Source organism: Hippocampus bargibanti, linkage group LG05 (assembly GCF_051943395.1).
Source record: "Hippocampus bargibanti isolate YZ-2025 linkage group LG05, ASM5194339v1, whole genome shotgun sequence".
Taxonomy (NCBI): Eukaryota; Metazoa; Chordata; class Actinopteri; order Syngnathiformes; family Syngnathidae; genus Hippocampus; species Hippocampus bargibanti.
In genome coordinates this window covers 20,910,401-20,927,514 of record NC_142738.1, presented here as the reverse complement: position 1 = coordinate 20,927,514, position 17,114 = coordinate 20,910,401, and the positions used below count along the sequence as shown (strand labels likewise).

General features: G+C 43.0%; 2 protein-coding genes across 7 annotated transcripts in view; both read right to left on the bottom strand.

Moving 5' to 3' along the window:
- The window catches only part of osbpl5 (oxysterol binding protein-like 5), a 51,837-nt gene extending 41,376 nt beyond the window's left edge, over positions 1–10,461 (bottom strand). The window contains exons 1-2 of one of the 3 annotated variants that reach the window (XM_088997274.1): positions 10,427–10,461; positions 3,969–4,033 (exon numbers count right to left, since the gene is read on the bottom strand). The gene's annotated coding sequence lies outside the window, so the exon portion shown is untranslated. The remainder of the gene's footprint in view (positions 1–3,968; positions 4,034–10,426) is intronic. The other 2 variants (XM_088997273.1, XM_088997275.1) reach the window with 2 other exon arrangements.
- A 5,637-nt stretch (positions 10,462–16,098) lies between these two features.
- Positions 16,099–17,114, bottom strand: part of LOC148898199 (receptor-type tyrosine-protein phosphatase eta-like) — a 43,639-nt gene continuing 42,623 nt past the window's right edge. For all 4 annotated transcript variants that reach the window (XM_088997271.1, XM_088997269.1, XM_088997270.1 and 1 more), the window contains one exon: positions 16,099–17,093. In XM_088997271.1, coding sequence (XP_088853397.1) covers positions 16,935–17,093 — 159 coding nt within the window. In that variant the 3' untranslated portion in view covers positions 16,099–16,934. The remainder of the gene's footprint in view (positions 17,094–17,114) is intronic.

Here is a 17,114-nt window from a genome sequence, read left to right as displayed (position 1 = left end):
TTCTCTCACACCAGCTACCTTCATGTCCTTTTTGACCACATCCATGAACCTCTTCTTCGGTCTTCCTCTCGGTCTCCTGCCTGGCAGTTCAAGACTCAGCATCCTTCTCCCGATATAGTAACTCTCTCTCCTCTGGACATGTCCAAACCGCCTCAGTCTGGCCTCTCTGACTTTCTCTCCAAAGCGTCTAATATGAATTGTACTCATTCCTGATCCTATCCAACCTGGTCACTCCCAAAGAAAACCTCAACATCTTCAGCTCTGCTACCTCCAGCTCTGCTTCCTGTCTTTTCTTCAGTGGCACTGTCTCCAGTCCAAACATCATGGCTGGTCTCACCACGGTTTTATACACTTTTCCTTTCATCCTAGCTGAAACCCTTCTATCACAAATCACACCTGACATTTTTCTCCAGCCGCTCCAGCCTGCCTGGACACGCTTCTTCACTTCTTTTCCACACTCTCCATTGCTCTGGACAGTTGACCCCAAGTACTTAAAATCCTCCACCTCATTTACCTCTTCCCCCTGTAGCATCACTCTTGCACTTGGATCCCTCTCATTCACACACATATATTCCGTCTTGCTGCGACTGATCTTCATTCCTCTCCTTTCCAGGGCATATCTCCACAGCTCTTGTCTCTCCGCCACCTGTTCCCTGTTCTCGCTACAGATCACAATGTCATCTGCAAACATCATGGTCCAAGGAGATTCTTGTCGAACATCGTCTGTCAGCCTGTCCATCACCATAGCAAACAAGAAGGGGCTCAGAGCTGACCCCGGGTGGAGTCCCACCTCCACCTTGAATTCCTCAGTCATACCGACAGCACACCTCACAACTGTCTTACAGTCATGATACATGTCTTGCACCGCTCTGACATACTTTTCCGTCACTCCAGACTTCCTCATGCAATGCCACAGCTCTTCTCTGGGCACCCTGTCATACGCTTTCTCCAGATCTAGAAAGACACAATGAAATTCATTCTGACCTTCTCTATCAGCATTCTTAAAGCAAACATTGCATCTGTCGTACTCTTTTTTTGCATGAAGCCATACTGCTGCTCACAAATGTTCACTTCTGCTCTTAGTCTTGCTTCAACTACTCTTTCCCAGAGTTCCATTGTATGGCTCATTAAATTTATTCCTCTGTAATTAGTACAACTCTGCACATCTCCTTTGTTCTTAAAAATGGGCACGAGTACACTTCGTCTCCATTCTTCAGGCATCTGTTCACCATCTAAGATCTTGTTGAATAACCCAGTCAGGAACACCACCGCCACCTCTCCAAGACACTTCCATACCTCGATTGGTAAATCATCAGGCCCAAGTGCCTTTCCCCCCTTCATCCTCTTCAGCGCCCTCCTCACTTCATCCTTGCTAATGCTTGCTACGTCTTGGTCCACAACAGTCACGTCTTCTACTCTTTGTTCCTTCTCATTTTCCTCATTCATCAATTCTTCAAAGTACTCTTTCCATCTTGCCATCACACTACTGGCACCTGTTAATACATTGCCATCTCTATCCTTAATCACCCGAACCTGCTGCAGGTCCTTACCATCTTTGTCTCTCTGTCTCGCCAGCCTGTAAAGATCAGTCTCACCTTCCTTGCTGTCCAGCCGAGCATATAAGTCATCATAGGCCTCTTGTTTGGCCTTTGCCACCTTTACTTTAACCGTGCGCTGCATCTCCTTGTACTGCTGTCTACTCTCGTCTGTCCTCTCAGTGTCCCACTTCTTCTTTGCTAACCTCTTTCTCTGTATACACTCCTGCACCTCCCCATTCCACCACCAAGTCTCCTTATGTACCTTTCTTCCACTCGATACACCAAGTACTTTCCGACCTGTGTCTCTGATTATGTTCGCTGTAGTTTGCCAGTCATCTGGAAGGACCTCTTGCCCACCCAGTGCTTGTCTTATCTGCTTCCTTAATGTCATGCAACACTCTTCCTTTTTCAACTTCCACCATTTTGTCCTCACTTCAGCCTTTGGTTTCTTCATCTTCCTCATTGCCAGCGTCATCCTACACACCACCAATCTATGCTGTCTGGCTACACTCTCACCAACCACTACTTTGCAGTCACTGATTTCCTTTAGATGGCGCCGTTGACACAAAATGTAGTCTACCTGTGTACTTTTGCCTCCACTCTTATAGGTCACCCTATGTTCCTGTCTCTTCTGAAAGAAAGTATTCACAATAGCCATTTGCATTCTCTTAGCAAAGTCAACCACCATCTGTCCTTCAGCGTTCCTCATCTGGAGTCCAAACCTACCCATCACCTCCTCATCATCTTTGTTTCCTGCGCCAACATGTCCATTGAAGTCTCCACCAATTACAACCCTCTCACTTCTCTGGATGTTCTGTATGACTTCATCAAAGTCCAACCAAAATTTCTCCTTCTCCGCCAGCTCACATCCTACTTGTGGGGCATACCCACAAACAACATTGAACATCACACCTTCAATTTCTAGCTTTAGACTCATCATTCTATCTGATACTCTTTTTACTTCTAAGACATTCCTAACAAACTCCTCTTTAAAGATAACCCCAACTCCATTTCTCTTTCTGTCTTCACCATGATAGAACAACTTAAACCCTGACCCTAAGCTTCTAGCCTTGCTCCCTTTCCACCTGGTATACTGGACACACAGTATGTCTACCTTCCTTCTCTGCATCATGTCAACCAGCTCTCTACCTTTACCAGTCATTGTTCCTAGATTCAAAGTTCCTACTCTTAGTTCTATACTCTTGGCGTTCCATTTCTCTCTTTTCCTCCGGGCACACCTCCTTCCTCTCCTTCATCGACCAACAGTAGAAATAAACTGTACTGTATAATAAAGTCGTTTTATTTACCTTTGTGATGGTCGTTGATGGCTTGATGGAATGGAGTGGCCGGTTTCATCAGCATTAAACACTTGATGAAGAACGTAGCCTTCTTCTTTCACCATCTTGAGGAATGATCCCTTGTAAGTGCTTTCTCTGCGATAATTTTACCTTGTTGCTCATCAATTGTGTTCTGTTTAGCTGGGTTGATAGCTTTTTGCATCAAGTATACAGATGGCTTGTGCGGGTTATTTGTGGAGCCTGATTGACTGGAATTTTAACCTTGCAAATTTCACTGTTTTCTATCAATTTTCTCACTCTGTCTCTGTCGTCTGCCTGTCTCTTTAATGTTTAAACCACCTCCCCTCACGGCTGTGTTCTTCACCAATCATGTGGCTTTAACTGAAGACTGGGAAATAGAGGACACAAAAAAAGTCGGCTGCCATTTTCTTTTTGGAGAACGGTCTCACTCTCTGTCTGTAACCCCTCGCCCCCTCACTGTTGCGTTCTTGACCAATCACATGGCTTTAATCGAATACTGCGGGCGGGGAATAGAGGACAAAAAAAAGTCTGCTGCCAATTTCTTTTTGGAGAATGGCCTCACTCTCTCTCTGTCTGTAACCCCCCCTCCCTCACTGCTGCGTTCTTGACCAATTGTGTGGCTTTAACCGTAGACTGGGGATAACACTGAGTCGGCTGCCATTTTCTTGTTAGGAGAACGGGCTCGTTCACGAACGACACATCACTCATTGTGGCGCTCCGTGTGTATCCCGAAAAATAGTTCATATGCCAAGGTAAAATTTTCATAAATTTAACGTTCGTAAACCAAAAACTTTGTAAGCCAAAGGGTTCGTAAACCGAGGTATCACTGTACTCGTTTCTGCCAGGAAAGGGGTTAAATGTAAAAACATTAGCAATGTTTTTTTAAATAAAAATAACACCATGGTGATTAATGAGCATCAGACACCAAATAATTTGGAAAAAATTACATCACGAAGGACAGACAATATCAAGTTGAACATGAAGAAGCAGTAATTTTAACAGAGGCTAAATAATAAGACTGTGAATTGAACTTCTTTTGTTATTTAGGTATGACAGTGGTTGGTGGTCAAGTAGGGGCAATGGTGATTAAGATAAGGAAAGCTCTTCTGACCTTTCACTGAAGTTGCAGTAAACACAATAACATCCAGAGACCTTTGTCAAAATCACCTGTTTCACCTGTATGAATACACAAACACAAACAAGTCATCACTTAGACACACAAAGTCAGTCCTACGAGCATTACATCCTGGCTCCTCGTTTCAACACTCCTCACTAAGAAGGGAGAGGCTCAAACCCCCCCTGGTCCAGGCTCACTCCTAAGGGAGGTGCCTCTCTGGGACTGTTTGTCAACGACTCACACGATACCGGTAGTCAACTCTTCACTTTGGAAAACTGCATATGAAAAAATAACTGTGTGAATAACTCTTGACTCACAGCAATTAAAAGACAACAACAAAACAAAACCAAACATTATTGAGGGAAACTGTTCATCTGACAGCAAAACAACATGTTTACTGAGTCTAGGGTTGCCTTTTCTCACTGAACCAAACCAAAGCAGCAGCAAGGCATCGAAGTCATCTGTAATTATATTCCAAAACTGCTTATTTGTTCAACTAAATGTGTTCCCTCGCTAGTTCTAAGCAGCAGAACATCATGTGCAAAAAGGTACTCAAATGGGAATTGTTCTAATTGTCAAGCAAAAGAACTGCCTGCAAATGTGGCTTGAAAAACATTTAAGTGAAAAATAATTAGCAAAATTGTCATTTAGATGATACTTGTGCACAGGAACTCCTGATGCAACATGACATTTATGGTGATGGTCTGTGGAGGGATAATGTATGTTTAATTGAGCTCAAATAGTTGGTTTCGTGATAAACAGAAGTAGAAGTAAAAGTACCCTTTAAATAATAATTTATTAAATGTATAGTTTTGCTTTTTTGAATGTTGCTGTGCCGATGACCATTTTGTGTTTTGGAGCCTTTTACGGAGCATCTTCATCTTTATTATGTTCATAGAGTTGCTTGTTCTGTAGCCACAAGGGTACATATCAACATTAAAATTCTTCTTTATACATTTAAAGCTATCTATAACCTTGCCCCCCGCCCCCATACCTATCTGACCTTCTTCAAATTTCTATTCCCTCGAAAGCCGAAAGGAAAAGAAGAACATTAAAACATTAATTTGTTTTTCTAGATGAAATATACCGTGGGTGAAGGGTTCAAATCTGACTCCAGACTCCGTGTTGGGAGTTTGCATGTATCATTCATGCATTCATAAAACATGCATAGCGGGTAAATGCAAAACTCTATATATTGTCCCAATGCGTGAGTATAAGCACGAATGTTTGTTTGTCTATGTGAGCCCTGTGATTGGCTGACAACCAGTTCAAGGTGTACCCCACATATTGCCCTGAGACAGCTGGGGTGGGCTCGAGCTTTCCCGCGATCCCTTGTGAGGACAAACAGGTTTAGAAAATGTATACATATATCCTGAAACTATTTCATTTTATTTGGTCAAAGGATTTCATCACAATCACACCAATTATATGAATTTATGTAGAATCGTTAATGTTCTGAACATTCTTAAATAGTTTGAGAGGATTGAAATCATTGGGAATTAATTATCAAGATTTTAGAAAAATGTGAGATTTGTTTTTAGCCCACCCTGAATGATAATGAACAAAATTTACTTTCTTCTCTAGAAGCATGAATAAGTTAAGTCCCAGACTATGTGACAAAGTCAAGGTTTTTTATGGTGTCCTTAATTAGGGATTGCACATGATTTAAAAATGGTGCTGCGTTAATATTGGAAGCAATAGTTTGTGACAGCAATATAAATTGGCTTTTAACTAGTCAGGCAGACAATTTAAGATATTCGCCACACCACACTCTGCCTATCGCATGGAGAAGAAACAGGAAGTCTTTGTTTCTCAGTGGAAATAGTTATTGTGCATCCCGTATAGAGACCACTGATTCAAACGGACTAAATGGCTCCTTACACGGTCTCTGGAACAGTGAGAAGTAGTTACTGATTATCTTCTTCTTTTCCTTTCAGCTTTTCCCTTCAGAGGTTGCCACAGCGAATCAATGTCCTCCATCTAACCCGGTTTTGTGCATCCTCTTCTCTCACACCAGCTACCTTCATCTTTGACAACATCCATTAGCCTCCTCTTCGGTCTTCCTCTCAGTCTCCTGCCTGGCAGTTCAAGGCTGAGCATCCTTCTCCCGATATAGTCACTCTCTCTCCTCTGGACATGTCCAAACCAACTCAGTCTGGCCTCTCTGACTTTCTCTCCAAAGCCTCTAATATGAGTTGTCCCTCTAATGTAGTCATTCCTGATCCTAACCAACCTGGTCATTCCCAAAGAAAACCTCAACATCTTCAGCTCTGCTACCTCCCGCTCTGATTCCTGTCTTTTCTTCAGTGGCACCGTCTCCAGTCCAAACATCATGGCTGGTCTCACCACTGTTTTATACACTTTTCCTTTCATCCTAGCTGAAACCCTTCTGTTACACCTGACATTTTCCAGCCGCTCCAGCCGACCTGCCAGAAGTGATTACTGATTATAAAATACACAAATTACTGAATGATGATTCAAGACATAAAAATAAATGGGTAATTGGAGGTATAATGATAAAACCAGTCTAAAAATACACATGCCCGCAGCCTCCAAACGTCAAGTATCACAATGGTTATTTGCAAACCCTAAATGTGTGTGTGTGTGTGTGTGTGTGTGTGTGTGTGTGTGTGTGTGTGTGTGTGTGTGTGTGTGTGTGTGTGTGTGTGTGTGTGTGTGTGTGTGTGTGTGTGTGTGTGTGCGTGCGTGTGTGTGTGTGTGTGCGCGCGGTGACTCTCGAAACCAGTAAGATCAACTATGACGTTCTGGTTGTGGTTTTTGTTCATTGAAAGATTCAAAAAGGATTCAAGATTTCTACAGTCAAACTAACATAGGAAGTATGAGTAGTTCCTTATAATATATAATATATAATATATAATATATAATATATAATATATAATATATAATATATAATATATAATATATAATATATATAATAAATCGTCAACCGATATATATATATATATATATATATATATATATATATATATATACAGTAAAGTCTCGTTATATCGATATTCTCGGGAGTCCGAAAAAATATCGATATAACCGGGACTATCGATATATCCGATCCTGCGCGCATGTAATTTTCTCCATGCGTTCATGGAAATAGTATCGTAATAAGCGGTACTATCGATATAACCGATATCGATATAACGAGACTTTACTGTATATATATATATCCATGCACATTTTTAGTGTTTTTATGAATACAGTAAAGTCTCTTTATATCGATATCGGATATATCGATAGTCCCGGTTGTATCGATACTATTTCTATGCACGCACAGAGAAAATTACATGCAAACAGGGTCGGATATATCGATAGTCCCGGTTATATCGATATTTTTTCGGACTCCCTTGAATATCGATATAACGAGACTTCACTGTAATTAGTTCCGTTTAGTACGATTCGTGGTTTTTACGATAATCCGGTTACTACGGTGCTCTTTTTCATCTCGCGCATAAATAACGTGATGGTGAATCGTTGTGTGTTGCACCAGACAACTATTTGATATTCGCTGACACAAATTTCGAGCAGACAATTCAGCCCATTTCCAACGGAGCTCGGGCACCATCTTCTGCATTTTCTGGGACACTACACATGGCCAGAAGTGGCCAGTTTCAGAAGGTCCCGCCCCCTTGTCCGTGGTGTCATGCCAAGACGTCTTGCCTTGCTCGAGAATCAAAACAATGGGTTCAGATTCGGAAAAGACGATTTCTTGTTACTCATCCAGGTATGAATATGATTCAAATAGTTCTGAAGAGGAAAGCATACATGTTTGCAATCGATTAAAGAATTTATTCTGGTCATTTTGATGCATCTGGAGAGAATTATACTGACTCTTTAGTACTCACAGTACCCAAAAAAAGGCAGAAGATGGCGACAAAGCTCCATGGAAATTGTCTCCTGGGAGGTTTTGTCAGCGAATGTCAAATACACTGGAGAAGTCTTGATGTAACACACAACGATTCACCATCGCGTTATTTATGTGTTTTCCTTCTAATTTCGCCATCAACACGAAGTTTTCAGACCAAACAAAGCCCTGCAAAATGCATTGAGGTGATGCAAGGTATGTCCTTTCTCAGTCAGGCGTGTTCCTGACGTGACGTAGGGTGAGGACTCGTCACCAACTCAAAAACAAAACTTCCGGAATATTCACCGCGAGTCTTAAAATGTAAAATATAGCTATATGCGGTGGAATCTTTGTAATATACGTTCAGTAGAAGTCATTTGAAGCGATTTTACAAATTATGGACACAACTTGTCCGGAGACGTCGGTTGTCCTTTAAGTTTGTTAAAATAGTAATGCAGAGGTGGCAGAGGGCAAGCAACACAAATCCCAGCTGGTTGCAGAGCAGGAACAATGCTGTAGAGGTCAGCTCGACAGTGAGCTTGAAAATGGCGTCTTATAAGTATTTACCACTGTACAGCATGGGAGATGGGGCATCTGTTGTGCTTTGCTGCTCCAACAAGCAGTGATTAAAACACAGCAGTTTTCACCAAATAAAACGTGACTAAAACAGCTCTTCAAATTCTCAGTCGCCATCATTCTTCTCAATCACTCTCATTTATCATTCAATGGCTGAGCAAAGCCGGAGTTCGAGTTGACAGGCTTAGAGAGCAACACCATTAAATATCCGAGTCCGCGCAAGGTAGAGCGGCATACGTCGCGAGCAGACATTAGCGTTAAGAGATCAACACCAGAAGATGTCAATCATGATCAAAACTATAATGGGGTTTGGGGTGGGGGTTATTTAGGTTTTTATGGGGGCCATTCATCAGAAGGACATTAGAAATTCAGAGTATAAAGTACACAGACAAAAGCAGAGTGGATTTTTTATTGATCGTTTGACCTACTTCCTTTGGCCTGTCAGTATTACTAATCAGAATAGCTTTACAGGGTCATTCGGCATTTATCGCGCTTGATAACAAACGGGTGAAATTCCATGTCATACCCAGACGGGTATTTGATGTCATGATGTTGCTTTTTTAATTAATAGGATCACTGTCTGTTTTTCTCCCAACAATATGAACCTGCCACTCATTTTGCATTATTTCGATCGTTTTTGGAGGAATATGTAAAAGAAGAATTGTTTCTGGAAAACCCCCTTTCATTGCCAAAATCAATGTCCCTTTGACTGACTGGTTTTAATTGTATTTTTATTGAAATGTACAAGTCTCTGTTTGAATGATTTGCACTTTTGTTTCAATGCAAGCAGAATAATGAGCCCTGCAGGACTTTGATGGCTGAGGTAAGCAAGGATTCCACTCAGCGTCCAAAAGTTGATGGCATGTTGTCTTTCTTCAGCCAACCAACAACCAACAACTACTGTACAGACCCAAGCCAAAGCACACCATTAGATACTCTAAGACCATCCTTATTGTTTCTGTTTCTTGTTCACTTGAAGCTAACTTCCACATTTGTATATGACGATCTTCTTATCTGTGTCAAAACAGATGGGAGCGGTTGAGCTGGGCGACACATTTATCACATATTTATTTTATGAACGTTTCGAAGATTCCACTACGACGAGTGTCAAAATAATTCGATCATTTTGTGAACAGAAGACATGGCAGATGTTTCATTTGACAGAGAGTGGTTCACAAAGACCCAAATACGGTACTAACTTGTCATGACGCTTCACCTGATGAAAACATAGAAAGGCAGACACCGTAGTTTGTTATTTAGAATTGGGTTGTATTAAGTTCAACACGCTCAATCGGAAAAAGACAACGCCTACACGGGACACAATTTTAATGTATCTCAGTGTGATCAGTGTGTGATCTTTGAATCCCTCGTCGTGGCACCCAGCTCTCGATTTCTTACGCTATATTCGCGTTTCGTGAGGTCGAGTCGTGCATCATTTTGAAGGGTGGATATCTTCTACTCACGTTCATCCCTTGATGTTTATCTCGAGATACTACTCAGTCACATGTACCGATATAGGGGCGCACAAAATTTCCTTTGATAAAACCACAAACTGGCGCCATCAATGGGTCAAGCGCTCAGAGAGACGTGCATTGCGTTCCAGGGGCTCCCACAGTTCCTGTGTTTATCGTTGCCATTCAACTAAAGGGCAATGAAGTACCGTATATATAAAAAACAAAAACTAGGAACGAGGCTCCGCTGGCCCGTTAACGTGGCCAAGTATGACTTGTCGCTAAAGCTAAGCTAGACACGTTAGCCGGCGCCCTGCCTCACAACACACCAAAGTGGGCGAATTCCTCCAAACAGCGCACTGATTAAGTATTACCAAATAACACCCACTTCAAAGCACAAAATGTCCGAATACTTGCCAGCCAGTGTAATCTTTACAAGCAAGCAAGTGGTGGTGAATAACATTATCAACCGAACGTTAGTCTAAGAAATAGAAGAAACGTTGGCTAAAAATAGCAAGTTATCTCAACCGACGTGATGTAGAGAAGAATCACTCAAATTGAAAACTTACTGTATCGGCCGTGTTTTTTTGGATCATGCAGTGGTTCGGCGTCATATCCACAATAACTAAGGAAGCAACCGTGCAACCAGGGCCGGCCCTAGCCAATGTGACGCTAGAGGCGAAATTACACCCCCCCCCCTCCGCCCGCCACCCCTTTGCCTCCCCCACCACCATTATCGATTTACATATACTGTACAGTACAGTAGAGTACAGTACGTACAGTACAGTACAGTACAGTACAGTACAGTACAGTACAGTACAGTACAGTACAGTACAGTACAGTACAGTACTTATAGGACAAGTCAAATTCTCAAAACAGCTTTTAATGAGAAATCCTTTTCTTTTCATGACAGTTTGACGACTGTCAAAAACATCAAGTGGGGGACTTGCTGGAGCGGCTTTCATTGCACAAATCAAAAGGATAAGAATAAGGAACCCTTTATTCGTCTCACAATGGGTAAATTCCGAATTTACAGCCGCAAAGTTCTGAAAGGAAGAAAGGAGAGGAACAAAAAGTATAGGAGCTGCTGTGTGTGAGTGTGCGTGTGTGTGCGCGCGCGCGTGTGCGTGCGTGCATGTGTGTGTGCCTCGACTCGGATCACCACCTTATCTTGGTGAGGCACTTTTCGCTTCTTGTACTCCTGGCAGGGTCACCCAAACCAAACAGGTCGGAGGGTAGAGGCCAGACAAAGAGTGATCCCAAATCCGCACTCGGGGGTAGGCATAGGCGGAGTCCAACAGATCGGACCACCGGCAGCCCCCTGCAACTGCACTCACTTGAAGATCGTCTTGAGTCCTCACTCATGTCACTGGAATACAGTGGGTGCGGCCAAGTATGTGGGGGAAGGAATTGCGCGCCCCGTCCCTCACACTATATATATATGGAGCAACATTGTCCTTCGGCAGCATCCTGTGCGTCTGAGCAGCTCTATTCAGGGTCCGCACTGCTCACCCCTTATAGGGGAAGGGTCTAGAAAAGGTCACCTAAATATTGCTTGTTCCACCACATCTGGGTGGCCCACCGCAGCCACCAAGGCATCCCCCCCAGAGGTTGATGAGGGCTACACCTTCTTCTGGGTGGGTCTCCCAGATAATGAGCGAAGACTCCATGGAGTTGGCTTTGCTGTGAAAAGCAGCTTACTCAGTAACATCCCTGAGTCCCACCCAAGCCATCAGCGAACGGCTTATGACCTGGCATATTCCCTTGGAAAAGGTTGCTTTGCAACTTTAATCAGTGCCTATGCTCCCACCTTGGATGCTGACGATAACATCAAAGATGCCTTCTACGAGTCCATGGATGCAACCATATCTAAAATCCCTGCTTCTGATAAACTTGTTCTGATGGGTGACTTCAATGCCCGAGTAGGTACAGATGCAGGCTCTGGAAACAAGTAATCGGAAGGCGCGGGACAAGGAAAATGAACAGCAACGGCCTCCGACTCCTCACTCTGTGTTCTGAGCATCAGCTGATTGTAACCAACACTATCTTTCAGCTGAAAAAGAAATACATCACATAATGGATGCACCCCAGGTGCAAACATTGTCACGACATTGTCACGACTACATCATCACAAGGCAACAAAACCAAACTGACGTCTGCATCACGCGGGACATGCATGGGGCTGAATGCTGGACTGATCATCGACTGATCAAGTCCAGGCTGAGGCTGAGAATTCGACCTCCTCATAAGAAACATCAACCCCAAAGGCATCTTCACTCCAGGGCCCTGGAGCCCCCAGAATGTGCAGCCAGCTACCGCAACAAGCTGGCAGACTGTGGCAGAGGGACTTCCCAGCCTGGACAAGGAAACCAGTAACGGTGACCTTGATGTCAAAAGCAGGTGGAAAAAATTGAGGACAACAATTCATCAAGCTGCCTCTGAGACCATCAGCTTTACTCAGAAACGTCATCAAGACTGGTTCGATAACAGCTTAGCTGCCATACAGGAGCTTCTGGATGCTAAGCGCAAAGCCCATACCACACTTCTCTCCAACCCCCACTTCTCCTCTCTCACTACAAGGACATCCGTGGTGAAACAAAGAAACAGCTGAGGATTACGGAAAACAAGTGGTGGCTCAGTAAGGCCCAAGAAATCCAGAGGCATGCAGACAACAACAACACACACGCCTTCTATGATGCTGTAAAATCCCTGCATGGCCCACAAAGACAACACATTGTTCCAGTTAGATCTGCAGACGGTTCTGTACTACGGAAGGACAAACAGCTAATACTTGAGCGCTGGACAGAGCACTTTGACTCCATGCTCAACCAAGTAAACCCTTCAGACCCATCTATCCTTGACTCCCTCCCAGAGCTTCCATCAGTTCTCTCCCTTGATGAACTTCCTCAGTTTACAGAGACCCTCTCTGCAATCCAGACCCTTAAAAACAACAAAAGCCCTGATGGACTTCCAGTTGAGGTTTTCAAGAGTGGTGGTTACCTCCTAATACGGCAGCTACACCACCTCATCTGCAACACCTGGCAAAATGGGACACTTCCTCGGGAATGGAAAGACAGCAACATTGTCACCATTTATAAAAGGAAGGGGGACACGTCAGTCTGTGGCAACAGCCGTGGCATCTCCCTGCTTTCTGTTGCTGGCAAGATTCTTGCAAAAGTAATGCTGTTCCGTCTTACATCGCACATTACCGAAGACATCCTCCCAGAGACACAATGCGGTTTCAGAAAGGACCGAAGCACTCTGGACATCATCTTCGCTGTGCGCCAAGTTCAGGAGAAATGCAGGGAACAAAACAAGGACCTCTACATCACCTTCATCGACCTTACCAGGGCATTTGACACAGTTAACCGTGACATTCTCTGGACCATACTGCACACATTTGGCGTCCCCTCCAAATTTCTCGGCATCCTTAAACAATTCCACAGCGGCATGCAAGCCACTGTACTTGGAGGCCAGCAATCTTCCCCTTTCCCTGTGTGAACTATATTCAACCTGTTCCTGATGGCAGCTACGCTCCTCTTCCATAAGTCCATCAAGGAAGGGGATGGCGTACAAATCCAATTCCGCCTGGATGGTAGCCTGTTTAACATCAGACGCCTACAGGCCAAGACCAAGACCCTGATCAGCGGCATCCACGAGTTACAGTATGCAGATGATTGTGCTCTGCTGGCCCACAGCCCAGCTGCCATGCAGCATGCCCTTGATACCATGTCCTCCATCTACCGATCACTCGGTCTCATGATCAATGTAACCAAAACGGAGGTCATGGCAAAAGAGAGTTCCCACCCCCCGTGTTCACCCTCAGTGGCACACCCCTCAAGGTTGTCCAGCAATTCAGCTACCTCGGCAGCATTCTAACACCCTCCTGTCTAATTGATGATGACGTCCAGGCCCGCATCAATCAAGCCTCCAAAGCCTTTGGCAGATTGCATACTCGTGTGTTCGAAAACAACCACTTAAGAACTCTAACAAACGTCGCAGTCTACCACGTCTCCACTACATCTATCGACGCCATGTGAGACGCCTTGATGCATTCCACATCAGGTGCCTCCAACGAATCCTTGGCATCACCTGGCAGGATCGTGTCCCAAACACTGACATCCTTCAACGCACTCCACCAGTTTCGAGGCTATACTAACAAAGAGGCAACTCCGGTGGGTTGGACATGACATCCGGATGCCTAGCTGCCGCTTGCCTCGACAGGTGCTTTATGGACAACTCTTGTCAGCGAATAGGAAGCCTGGTGCTAAGCTGTGATAAAAAGACCATCTTAAACAGACTCTTAAGAAATGCAACATCAAGCCCAGCGATCTGGAGTCTGCTGCAGCTAACAGGCCACTCTGGCGTTCCTTATGCCACGAAGGGGTGACACAACTTGAAGACAAACGCACCCAGAGGAGAATCGTGCGGCTCCAGCAAAGACACCTCTGTGCTGCTCCAGTACCGCTCCGGCAGCCTGGTCCGGGCCTCACATGTCCTGAATGTGGCAGGATTTGTGGCTCTAGAATCGGGCTTCATAGTCACCTACAGTGGCATCGCCGCCAGCAACAATAACCACTGTCCAATACCCCAGATCCAACCTGCCACATCATTTTAGACGGCCTTTGAAAGTAAATCATGTGGGTCAACTTCCAAAATCATTGCTAAAATCTGCCCTGATATATCAATTTGTCATATACAGTAAATGAAGATTAACAAAATATTTCTCAAACATTTTGCTGCCCCATTTACATTCACTTGAACTTTTTTGTTGTTGTTTTTGTGTTTTCTTTTGTCACTTTGTGTTGTTGTGTGTCGTGTGGACCGGATACGGATTGTTTTTTCAGCATTTTTGTCCGTGACATTCATCAAGGAGGAGACTGTGCAGAGCGGTTGCGCCTTTTCGGGGGGCACAAATATGCCTGTACTGTTTTTGAATTGGAGGAATGTTGGGGCCATTTGACTGTCATTGACTGCAATTGTGCTTTTTTTTGCACCTGCCATGGGCAGCATCTTCACAGCCCTGCTTTGTTCAACGGAAAGGTCGGTGCTGCTGGACAGTCTTCGGCTGGATGGATGCATGGCATGAGGAGCCCGCGATGAGAAGAAAGGAGCGTCAGCGCTGAGTGCCGGTGCATGTGTGGAACTGTCGCGGCTTGGAATTGAAGCGGATTTACATGGGACAGGAGATGTGAGACAATCTCTTTCTGTCAATAGATCCTACAGCTTCGTGTTTGCTTTCAACGTTTAGCTTGTAGTAGACGTGCACATTCCACCATGACGCCCCTAATCCACTGGTGAAAAGGACGCTTTGATCCTCTCCTCTTTCATCTATAACTGCTTCATGTAACAAAGAGGGTACAGAAAGTGCTTCAGAATCAATGACTGTGTATTTGTGTTGTCATATTATTTGTTATTTAGTTTTTTTTGTTCTTTTGACTTAAAGATGGTGCCGCATGAGTGGCTGCCTTTCCAGCAGCTCCTGTATTTTGTTTTTCTACTTTCATTCACTTCATCTTCCTTTCATAACTTTACTGCTGTGAAATGGACATTTACCCACGGCGATACTTATAAATGTAAATCCAATCCAATCCAAAACAAATAAACTGCAGTTTAAAAGGTTGTTCGTCTGAAAACATGCCCTGCTGACTGACCACCTGTTTAAGGTGCCGTCTGCCTTTGGCTCAAAGTCAGCTGACAAAGGCTCCAGCAAGGATGGATGGCTTATTTTGGAAGAAATAGCGGTAATAAAAAATGAATATATATCAATACAAAATGAAGAAAAAAAAGACTGTGCTTGGTGGTTGCACATTCTTGGTAGCATGGGTATACCAGGACTGAATTTGCCTGCCTTTACAGCAACTCCTATATTTTGTTCTTCTATGTCTTCCTTTCATAAGTTAGCTGCCGTGAATTGGAAATTTCTCTATTGCGAGACTAATACAGGTTTTCTTATTTTACCTTATTAATAATACAAAGTCCTCAAAAATACAAAAGGTTTATTGTCGACTCTTATCATCCATAATTGTGTATGTGTGTGAATAGATGTGCTGCCATCTTACATATTGTATTTAAATATGTCAGATGAATACTCATTATTTAGAAAGTAAATAATGGTAATTCATCATCATTTTAAATTTAAATTCCAATTAACCTGAAATTGCTATGTCTTAAATATAAATTCAGACACTCACCAAAAAAATAATGCACAATTCAAGCTGGCATCTAACCAACTCTAAAATTGTGTATACAACATTTATTTGAGTCAGGGGCCAATGTTTTTGCATTAACGTGCACATCTTTTAAAACAGCACGAATAAATGAGAGTCAGAAGTGTAATGTAATAACACACATCCAAATTTTGCTTTTCACATCACCCGAAACATAAATGCAGGTAATTTACAGTTCTGCATTGTACCTGCAAGCATCGCATAGCAAAAATAGCAAACATAAACTAAAGTCGAGATCACCATGACCGTTGCAAACGGGCCAAATTGTACATCTGATAAAAAATGTCTCTTTACTTCTAAAATGAAAAACAAAAATGCATCCAGTGCATTGTTCACATCAGTGAAAATAATTCAAAAACAAATATCATCATATACACACATTATAAAAGCAAAGTACAAAACAGATACAAATAAGTACTCATCGCACAGTTCAAAGTAACAGGATGTTCATAATAATTTCCTCATATCATTAAATTCAATTCAGAACGCTGTTTCAATGTGGTGTGACTTGAGTGCCATCTGCTGGTTTCAAATCATAGTGGCAAGACAGAAGACCAAAAAAAAAAAGTCGTTCAATACACGTTCCCTTTAGACTTTAACAGTGTCACTAACAATAATAGTCATAAACCCGAGCAGTCATATTACAGTAGTAGACCAGCATAATTTCAATAGACGACATAATTAAAATGTGTAGTGGAAAACTACCACTCACATTAAATATTTGGCTCACAATTTGCATTGTGAAATATAACAATTTTTAAATTCAGAGAACGAAAAGATTCCAAAACGGGAATGTGACAAATGGCATTGAAGAAAAAAGTAGGTGACATAAGTGCTTCAGATGGCTTCATGTATTGTGGTTTCCATGTTTATTATAATCTTTTCTGGGTTGCACATTCTCATAAATAGAAAGTGCGGCTGTGTTTTGGTAGATAAGATCCACATTAGTTCCAGTCCTCGATCGGATTATATCCATTGCACATTGGTTTAAAATCACATACTGGTCCTGCAGAGACATAAAATCTAG